The sequence below is a fragment of the Pygocentrus nattereri genome, chromosome 16 (assembly GCF_015220715.1).
Source record: "Pygocentrus nattereri isolate fPygNat1 chromosome 16, fPygNat1.pri, whole genome shotgun sequence".
Classification (NCBI taxonomy): domain Eukaryota; kingdom Metazoa; phylum Chordata; class Actinopteri; order Characiformes; family Serrasalmidae; genus Pygocentrus; species Pygocentrus nattereri.
Window position 1 is genome coordinate 5,212,651 of NC_051226.1, and position 11,118 is coordinate 5,223,768.

The 11,118-nt window shown below is 45.5% G+C and overlaps 1 protein-coding gene across 1 annotated transcript in view; it reads left to right on the top strand.

Annotated features, from left to right (window-relative positions):
* Positions 1 to 11,118, top strand: part of dym (dymeclin) — a 205,416-nt gene that overhangs the window by 122,582 nt on the left and 71,716 nt on the right. The window contains exon 14 of the mRNA XM_017711335.1: positions 10,795 to 10,900. Within this exon, the coding sequence (XP_017566824.1) occupies positions 10,795 to 10,900 (106 nt within the window). The remainder of the gene's footprint in view (positions 1 to 10,794; positions 10,901 to 11,118) is intronic.

An 11,118-nucleotide genomic window follows, 5' to 3' on the forward strand; every position in this document is an offset into this window, starting at 1 on the left:
GAGGATTTGGTTGAGCATTAGTGAGGTCAGGTACTGATATTGGATGGTCAGTTCATCCCAAAGGTATTGGATGGAGCTCCATCACTACAGAGAATGCAGTTCCACATCTCCACAGCCCAGTGCTGGGGGGGCTTTATACCCCGCTATCCTGCTCAGTGCATCCGAATTTCTTGTCATTGTTTTTTTGTGTAGATTATATAGTAGCTCAGAAGGGGTGTCTGGATACTTTTGGATTTATATCAGGCATAACATTATGAGCATCTTCTATGTTCATTGTCCATCTTATCAGCTCCACTTACTGTATAGCTGGTCTTTGTAGTTCTACAGTTACAGACTGTAGTCCATCTGTTTCTCTGATACTCTGTTACCCTGTTCTTCAGTGGGCAGGACCCCCATGGACCCTCACAGAGCAGGCACTATTTGGGTGGGGGGTCATTCTCAGCACAGCAGTAACACTGAAGTGGTGGTGGTGTGTTAGTGTGTGTTGTTTTGCTACGAGTGGATCAGACACAGCAGTGCTGCTGGAGTTTTTAAACACTGTGTCCACTCACTGTCCACTCTATTAGACACTCCTACCTTGTCCGTCCACCTTGTAGATGTGAAGTCAGAGACGACAGCTCATCTGCTGCTGCTTGTGTTTATGTTGGTCATCCTCTAGGCCTTCATCAGTGGTCACAGGACGCTGTTGCCTGGATGTTTTTGGTTGGTGGACTATGCTCAGTCCGGCAGTGACACTGAGGTGTTTAAAATAATTAAATTAATTATTATTATTCCAGATAAATGTTTTTTGCTGATATGCCTAAGACTTTTGCACAGCACTGTGTTTAATAATGTGTGTTTTTAAGAGGTGTCTGTAGGGTTTGTGGTTGTGCACTGTGTGTATGTGTTTGATTGGAGGATGTATGCAGTTCGTGTGCAGGCCACCGCTCAAGGCTACACGTTGTGGTTTGTGATTGATGAGGTCATCAGTGTGAATCATGTTCGACCTTTCCCATAATGCACCCCTCTCTTCATCATCAGCCTGCTTCCACAAACGCACACCGCAGCTACTTTAACCAGCTGCTGCAAACATGCAGCGCAGCTGCTTTATCCTGCTTTCAGAAAATACAGTGCTGGTGCTTTGAACTGCTGCCACAAACATGCAGTGCAGTTACTTTAACTCGCCTTTACAAACGTGCAATGCAGCTAGTTATTCTGCTAGTGCAAACGTGCAGCGCCGCTCTTTTAACCTGCTTCAGTGAACGTGTAGTGCAGCTACTTTAACCTACTTGTGCAAACGTGCAGCGCCGCTCTTTTAACCGGCTTCAGTGAACGTGTAGTGCAGCTACTTTAACCTACTAGTGCAAACGTGCAGCGCCGCTCTTTTAACCTGCTTCAGTGAACGTGTAGTGCAGCTACTTTAACCTACTTGTGCAAACGTGCAGCGCCGCTCTTTTAACCGGCTTCAGTAAACGTGTAGTGCAGCTACTTTAACCTACTAGTGCAAACGTGCAGCGCCGCTCTTTTAACCGGCTTCAGTGAATGTGTAGTGCAGCTACTTTAACCTACTAGTGCAAACGTGCAGCGCCGCTCTTTTAACCTGCTTCAGTAAACGTGTAGTGCAGCTACTTTAACCTACTAGTGCAAACGTGCAGCGCTGCTCTTTTAACCTGCTTCAGTAAACGTGTAGTGCAGCTACTTTAACCTACTAGTGCAAACGTGCAGCGCTGCTCTTTTAACCTGCTTCAGTAAACGTGTAGTGCAGCTACTTTAACCTTCTAGTGCAAACGTGCAGCGCCGCTCTTTTAACCTGCTTCAGTAAACGTGTAGTGCAGCTACTTTAACCTACTAGTGCAAACGAGCAGCGCCGCTCTTTTAACCTGCTTCAGTAAACGTGTAGTGCAGCTACTTTAACCTACTAGTGCAAACGTGCAGCGCCGCTCTTTTAACCTGCTTCAGTGAACGTGTAGTGCAGCTACTTTAACCTACTAGTGCAAACGAGCAGCGCCGCTCTTTTAACCGGCTTCAGTGAACGTGTAGTGCAGCTACTTTAACCTACTAGTGCAAACGAGCAGCGCCGCTCTTTTAACCTGCTTCAGTGAACGTGTAGTGCAGCTACTTTAACCTACTAGTGCAAACGAGCAGCGCCGCTCTTTTAACCGGCTTCAGTGAACGTGTAGTGCAGCTACTTTAACCTACTAGTGCAAACGAGCAGCGCCGCTCTTTTAACCTGCTTCAGTGAACGTGTAGTGCAGCTACTTTAACCTACTAGTGCAAACGAGCAGCGCCGCTCTTTTAACCTGCTTCAGTAAACGTGTAGTGCAGCTACTTTAACCTACTAGTGCAAACGTGCAGCGCTGCTCTTTTAACCTGCTTCAGTGAACGTGTAGTGCAGCTACTTTAACCTACTAGTGCAAACGTGCAGCGCCGCTCTTTTAACCGGCTTCAGTGAACGTGTAGTGCAGCTACTTTAACCTACTAGTGCAAACGTGCAGCGCCGCTATTTTAACCGGCTTCAGTAAACGTGTAGTGCAGCTACTTTAACCTACTAGTGCAAACGTGCAGCGCCGCTCTTTTAACCGGCTTCAGTGAACGTGTAGTGCAGCTACTTTAACCTACTAGTGCAAACGTGCAGCGCCGCTCTTTTAACCGGCTTCAGTAAACGTGTAGTGCAGCTACTTTAACCTACTAGTGCAAACGTGCAGCGCCGCTCTTTTAACCGGCTTCAGTGAACGTGTAGTGCAGCTACTTTAACCTACTAGTGCAAACGTGCAGCGCCGCTCTTTTAACCTGCTTCAGTAAACGTGTAGTGCAGCTACTTTAACCTACTAGTGCAAACGTGCAGCGCTGCTCTTTTAACCTGCTTCAGTAAACGTGTAGTGCAGCTACTTTAACCTACTAGTGCAAACGTGCAGCGCTGCTCTTTTAACCTGCTTCAGTAAACGTGTAGTGCAGCTACTTTAACCTACTAGTGCAAACGTGCAGCGCCGCTCTTTTAACCTGCTTCAGTGAACGTGTAGTGCAGCTACTTTAACCTACTAGTGCAAACGTGCAGCGCCGCTCTTTTAACCTGCTTCAGTAAACGTGTAGTGCAGCTACTTTAACCTACTAGTGCAAACGTGCAGCGCCGCTCTTTTAACCTGCTTCAGTAAACGTGTAGTGCAGCTACTTTAACCTACTAGTGCAAACGAGCAGCGCCGCTCTTTTAACCGGCTTCAGTGAACGTGTAGTGCAGCTACTTTAACCTACTAGTGCAAACGAGCAGCGCCGCTCTTTTAACCTGCTTCAGTGAACGTGTAGTGCAGCTACTTTAACCTACTAGTGCAAACGAGCAGCGCCGCTCTTTTAACCGGCTTCAGTGAACGTGTAGTGCAGCTACTTTAACCTACTAGTGCAAACGTGCAGCGCCGCTCTTTTAACCTGCTTCAGTGAACGTGTAGTGCAGCTACTTTAACCTACTAGTGCAAACGAGCAGCGCCGCTCTTTTAACCTGCTTCAGTGAACGTGTAGTGCAGCTACTTTAACCTACTAGTGCAAACGTGCAGCGCCGCTCTTTTAACCTGCTTCAGTAAACGTGTAGTGCAGCTACTTTAACCTACTAGTGCAAACGTGCAGCGCCGCTCTTTTAACCGGCTTCAGTGAACGTGTAGTGCAGCTACTTTAACCTACTAGTGCAAACGAGCAGCGCCGCTCTTTTAACCGGCTTCAGTAAACGTGTAGTGCAGCTACTTTAACCTTCTAGTGCAAACGTGCAGCGCCGCTCTTTTAACCTGCTTCAGTAAACGTGTAGTGCAGCTACTTTAACCTACTAGTGCAAACGAGCAGCGCCGCTCTTTTAACCTGCTTCAGTAAACGTGTAGTGCAGCTACTTTAACCTACTAGTGCAAACGTGCAGCGCCGCTCTTTTAACCTGCTTCAGTGAACGTGTAGTGCAGCTACTTTAACCTACTAGTGCAAACGAGCAGCGCCGCTCTTTTAACCGGCTTCAGTGAACGTGTAGTGCAGCTACTTTAACCTACTAGTGCAAACGAGCAGCGCCGCTCTTTTAACCTGCTTCAGTGAACGTGTAGTGCAGCTACTTTAACCTACTAGTGCAAACGAGCAGCGCCGCTCTTTTAACCGGCTTCAGTGAACGTGTAGTGCAGCTACTTTAACCTACTAGTGCAAACGAGCAGCGCCGCTCTTTTAACCTGCTTCAGTGAACGTGTAGTGCAGCTACTTTAACCTACTAGTGCAAACGAGCAGCGCCGCTCTTTTAACCTGCTTCAGTAAACGTGTAGTGCAGCTACTTTAACCTACTAGTGCAAACGTGCAGCGCTGCTCTTTTAACCTGCTTCAGTGAACGTGTAGTGCAGCTACTTTAACCTACTAGTGCAAACGTGCAGCGCCGCTCTTTTAACCGGCTTCAGTGAACGTGTAGTGCAGCTACTTTAACCTACTAGTGCAAACGTGCAGCGCCGCTATTTTAACCGGCTTCAGTAAACGTGTAGTGCAGCTACTTTAACCTACTAGTGCAAACGTGCAGCGCCGCTCTTTTAACCGGCTTCAGTGAACGTGTAGTGCAGCTACTTTAACCTACTTGTGCAAACGTGCAGCGCCGCTCTTTTAACCGGCTTCAGTAAACGTGTAGTGCAGCTACTTTAACCTACTAGTGCAAACGTGCAGCGCCGCTCTTTTAACCGGCTTCAGTGAACGTGTAGTGCAGCTACTTTAACCTACTAGTGCAAACGTGCAGCGCCGCTCTTTTAACCTGCTTCAGTAAACGTGTAGTGCAGCTACTTTAACCTACTAGTGCAAACGTGCAGCGCTGCTCTTTTAACCTGCTTCAGTAAACGTGTAGTGCAGCTACTTTAACCTACTAGTGCAAACGTGCAGCGCTGCTCTTTTAACCTGCTTCAGTAAACGTGTAGTGCAGCTACTTTAACCTACTAGTGCAAACGTGCAGCGCTGCTCTTTTAACCTGCTTCAGTAAACGTGTAGTGCAGCTACTTTAACCTACTAGTGCAAACGTGCAGCGCCGCTCTTTTAACCTGCTTCAGTGAACGTGTAGTGCAGCTACTTTAACCTACTAGTGCAAACGTGCAGCGCCGCTCTTTTAACCTGCTTCAGTAAACGTGTAGTGCAGCTACTTTAACCTACTAGTGCAAACGTGCAGCGCCGCTCTTTTAACCTGCTTCAGTAAACGTGTAGTGCAGCTACTTTAACCTACTAGTGCAAACGAGCAGCGCCGCTCTTTTAACCGGCTTCAGTGAACGTGTAGTGCAGCTACTTTAACCTACTAGTGCAAACGAGCAGCGCCGCTCTTTTAACCTGCTTCAGTGAACGTGTAGTGCAGCTACTTTAACCTACTAGTGCAAACGAGCAGCGCCGCTCTTTTAACCGGCTTCAGTGAACGTGTAGTGCAGCTACTTTAACCTACTAGTGCAAACGAGCAGCGCCGCTCTTTTAACCTGCTTCAGTGAACGTGTAGTGCAGCTACTTTAACCTACTAGTGCAAACGAGCAGCGCCGCTCTTTTAACCTGCTTCAGTGAACGTGTAGTGCAGCTACTTTAACCTACTAGTGCAAACGTGCAGCGCCGCTCTTTTAACCTGCTTCAGTAAACGTGTAGTGCAGCTACTTTAAACCTACTAGTGCAAACGTGCAGCGCCGCTCTTTTAACCGGCTTCAGTGAACGTGTAGTGCAGCTACTTTAACCTACTAGTGCAAACGAGCAGCGCCGCTCTTTTAACCGGCTTCAGTGAACGTGTAGTGCAGCTACTTTAACCTACTAGTGCAAACGAGCAGCGCCGCTCTTTTAACCTGCTTCAGTGAACGTGTAGTGCAGCTACTTTAACCTACTAGTGCAAACGAGCAGCGCCGCTCTTTTAACCTGCTTCAGTGAACGTGTAGTGCAGCTACTTTAACCTACTAGTGCAAACGAGCAGCGCCGCTCTTTTAACCTGCTTCAGTGAACGTGTAGTGCAGCTACTTTAACCTACTAGTGCAAACGTGCAGCGCCGCTCTTTTAACCTGCTTCAGTAAACGTGTAGTGCAGCTACTTTAACCTACTAGTGCAAACGTGCAGCGCCGCTCTTTTAACCGGCTTCAGTGAACGTGTAGTGCAGCTACTTTAACCTACTAGTGCAAACGAGCAGCGCCGCTCTTTTAACCGGCTTCAGTGAACGTGTAGTGCAGCTACTTTAACCTACTAGTGCAAACGAGCAGCGCCGCTCTTTTAACCTGCTTCAGTGAACGTGTAGTGCAGCTACTTTAACCTACTAGTGCAAACGAGCAGCGCCGCTCTTTTAACCTGCTTCAGTGAACGTGTAGTGCAGCTACTTTAACCTACTAGTGCAAACGTGCAGCGCCGCTCTTTTAACCTGCTTCAGTAAACGTGTAGTGCAGCTACTTTAACCTACTAGTGCAAACGTGCAGCGCCGCTCTTTTAACCAGCTTCAGTAAACGTGTAGTGCAGCTACTTTAACCTACTAGTGCAAACGAGCAGCACCGCTCTTTTAACCTGCTTCAGTGAACGTGTAGTGCAGCTACTTTAACCTACTAGTGCAAACGTGCAGCGCCGCTCTTTTAACCTGCTTCAGTGAACGTGTAGTGCAGCTACTTTAACCTACTAGTGCAAACGTGCAGCGCCGCTCTTTTAACCGGCTTCAGTGAACGTGTAGTGCAGCTACTTTAACCTACTAGTGCAAACGAGCAGCGCCGCTCTTTTAACCTGCTTCAGTGAACGTGTAGTGCAGCTACTTTAACCTACTAGTGCAAACGTGCAGCGCCGCTCTTTTAACCTGCTTCCAAAAATGTGCAGCACAACTCCTTTAACCTTTTTCCACAGACGTGTAGCACAGCTACATTAACCTCCAACCACTGCCATTCAGCTGAACACAAAACCACACACACACACACACACACACTGGTGCTGATGTTGACTTTATTCACATAAACATGCAGCATAAGTGGAGGTTTGAAGGTCACTATAAACAGTTGACAGCCGCGAGCTGACAGCAGCACACACATTCAGCAGATCTCCGAGTGCTGCAGCTGTTTTGTTGGAGTGTAAAAGTCCATCGGGATGTGCTCAACTGTAGGTAGTGATCCTGCATGTAAAGCAAACTGTGCAAAAGTCTTCAGAGAAAAATGATATGCAGAGCCATTTATCTTGGCATAAACCATTTATTTCAACATTAGAATAAATAAAATGAAATAAACCGCGTTTTGTTGAGCGTGAGTCTGTTAGATTAACCGTTTCCAAATCTCTCCTTGAGGAACCTCTTGAGGTTTACAGTTACCATCCAGTCTCTAGTTTATCTAATCAGTCATTCATTACTTAAAATCAGGTGCTGCTGATAGAATTGAACCAGTCGATACAGTGACGCTGCATGTTTACATGCACTCAATAATTCAATCATAATTGGATTTCTGCAGTTATCTGATTATTCAAATGGTCATGTGAACTCTTACTCTGATTTCTTTCCGATTTCCCAGTCTGTGCATGTGCAAAAAGAGACGGGGGTAGCGGAAATAAGCAGAAGTGTTGGCACGAGACGCAACAAAACACTTTTGGAGCAACACTGAACCCGACATGCTTGACGAAATGAGGAATTATCAAATTATTGTTTACATATTGTTACATTATTGACGATCTGATTTCCTGCAGTTATTACGTCCATGTAAACACACTCAGTGTTTTTTGGTTACTATTGTAAAGTGTCAATAATCACGTTTACATGCAGCCTAATAATCCGTTAATAATCCGACTAATAGCTCAATCGCATTAGACTACGTCCATGTAAACACTTCAGTCTGAATGGTCTAGTCCGGTTGAGGCCATTCAAAATACAGTTTCTATCCAAGTGAACGACGTGGATAGAGACGAAGTTCATGCTCTGATCTTTAAAAGACGGCGGTGGGACGGACGTCCAGCTTATGTGTCTCAGAGCACGACGTCTTCCTCTCGGCCTTCTTTAATAAGGACATGCGAAGGACGTTTTCCTGAGTCTGACGTCATTTTAAAGTGATTAAAAACACAATCACTGCTCACTGCTGCTCATCTCACCCTGACTGGCCTGACTCACGTGAGGTTCGCTGTCATGGTAACGTTTCCTCCAAGTGGTTCTCCATGCATGTGTCATTTTTGAACGTGTAAATGGATGTTTTCCATCAGATTGTTGAGTAGAGTGAGCATAAACACCTCAGTCTTAATCTACGCTCAGAATGTATTCAGTCAGATTGCCAAATGTCCTTGCGTGTAAACACAGCCACTGGGTTTGAGAGAGAAGCTGTATGAATAATTATTTTTATATACCAAATTGAATTTTCATATCTGGATTAATGTTTAAATCCTAGCCTAAACACAATTTCCAGTAGTGATTTGCCATTGGCACTGCAATTCAGGCCCAGGCTAGGCTTAATCCGTATCTGGTAAACCAGTTTTTACTGGCGAAAAAACACACTTGCTGCCAAGATCGTTTTTAAAGAATCTCTCCTAAAGCCAACAGTGTCCTTCAAACCAAAACGTTTTTGAGGCGAAACAACTAAAACAGCCAAAACAAAGCAAAAGAATTAATAAAGAATTATGATCAAATTGTTTACTAAAGGTAATTTGTTATTTTGGATGGTTCACTGTAGATAAGATTCAAACCTGTTGATGCTTTTAGAGGAGCTGAATGATGCTGATGCTGTTTTGGACTTCTCTGAACGTTTAATCTGGCTTTAGCCATCTACACCACGATCAGAGGTTGTTCAGTAAGAATTATCACGATTAATACAAAATGCTGTGACGGAACATGAAAGTAATGAAGAATGCTGGCTGTTTGTACCCGGTGTTTACGCTATAGGAGTTGAGGGATGATGGGATGATCCTATGAGACTATCACAAGTAAAGATTCTAAACTTCACTGTAAATAAATAATGTAGATGCTTTATTAATGATGGAGGTAAATCAAAAGCTTTTATTCTGCATGCAGTCATGTTTTGAGGAAATAATCTATCCTTTGCATTTTTGCCGTGTTTTTGTCATTTGTCACAGAATGTAAGTTGAATCTAAATTAGAGATGCACCACAAAATTTCAGCCAAAACTGAAAAAAGGCTCCAATGCAAGGCCTAAAATGGCAAAAGATTAATTTGGTTCATGCTGAAGTGTCAAAATCTAACATAAAGCAAATGAATTATTAAGGTTTTATGGCTTTAAAGGACAAACACTAAAGCAGCTTGTGTGCCTCCTGCTGGAGAAGCTCCAGACTGCTAAATAGGAGTACCAAAGCCATGAAAGCTCTGGAGTTTAGCTTTACATGCACTTGGGAAGCCATGAAATATGCATTATAATCATTTTAGAACTTTTAATAGTTCATATATTTTAGCAAGCTGTTTAAAATTCAGTTAGTCTTCTAGTTCTCTCAGACTGTAGTCCATCTGTTTCTCTGATACTCTGTTACCCTGTCCTTCAGTGGTCAGGACCCCCATGAACCCTCACAGAGCAGGTATTATTTGGGTGGTGGGTCATTCTCAGCACTGCAGTAACACTAACATGGTGGTGGTGTTAGTGTGCGTTGTGCTGGTCTGAGTGGATCAGACACAGCAGTGCTGCTGGAGTTTTTAAACACCTCAGTGTCGCTGCTGGACTGAGAAAAGTCCACCAACCAAAAATATCCAGCCGACAGTGTCCTGTGGGCAGCGTCCTGTGACCACTGATGAAGGCCTAGAGGATGACCAACACAAACTGTGCAGCAGCAGATGAGCTGTCGTCTCTGACTTCACATCTACAAGGTGGACGGACAAGGTAGGAGTGTCTAACAGAGTGGACAGTGAGTGGACACAGTGTTTAAAAACTCCAGCAGCACTGCTGTGTCTGATCCACTCGTACCAGCACAACACACACTAACACACCACCACCACGTCAGTGTTACTGCAGTGCTGAGAATGACCCACCACCCAAATAGTACCTGCTCTGTGAGGGTCCATGGGGGTCCTGCCCACTGAAGAACAGGGTAACAGAGTATCAGAGAAACAGATGGACTACAGTCTGTAACTGTAGAACTACAGAGTGCAGCTATACAGTAAGTGGAGCTGATAAAGTGGACAGTGAGCGCAGAAACAAGGTAATTAACTGTGTAATTAATCATGTCTTTTTGTAATTCCTTTTATTAGTAGAGCAAAATGACAGTATTATCTCGGCTGGTTGACTTGGACACACAAAGTGTTTGTTTTAAACCTTTTGGGGCTTTTTCCTGTTGTTTTTTTTAATCTACTGACGAAGAACGTGTACTATTTAGGCGTCTCTGTCCGCTCACCCAGTCTGTCTCAGCTGCCGTGACTCATTTTCTATATTTTGCCTCATGTTATCTTCGTCTGAATTGCTGTTCATAGAAATTGTGAATAACTCGTGAAGGGTTTGATGTGCCCAGAAGGCCGGAGCCAGACTTATGACACAATCGCAGCCCCAGCGGCGGCCAGACTTTTGTGAAATGAAAGGCACCTCAGCGCTGAGTGCCGTCATTTTAAGAAGCGGATTAAAAAGTGAAACAATAGAAAGGCGACTTCTTTGTGCAGATGTGGCCTTCTCTCAACACTGGGAATTATCCTTCCCTTAGATCATGAAAAACTAAACAACAACAGCACGAGGGTGGCGTCCGTCGAAAACACTGGAATAACATGTTTTTGTTTTGTGCTGTTATAAAAGGTGCGGCCAAGTGGAGCACAAACAGGGTCACGTTTTCGTCTGGAGAAAGTCTTACAGTGGCTAAGCTGCCGTTTGAGTGGCTTAATGATTTAACTGACCTGTTGTTTTCTCCTTCTTTCTCTCTTCTCTCTGTCTCTCTCCAGCCTGTTTGCCCTGCTGTCAAAGAAGCACAATAAGGTCCTGGAGCAGGCCACGCAGTCTCTGCAGAGGCCGCTGGGAGCAGACGATAACGCGGCCCTTCCGGACTATGTGAGTGCGAGCGCCTCTTTAGGAGAGGAAGGGGGTTGCAAGCTGATTGGTGGGTGGGCAGAAAAATAAATAAAGTGGGTAAATGACTCAGTCCAAGTTGTTGTGTGATCTTCAGGGTGGGTGAACCCAATTCTTATTCCTATTCAGATTAGATGTGAGCAATAAAACGATTTTTTTTTCTGTCTACATTTGGGGTGTTTCCAGTCTAATAAACAGTC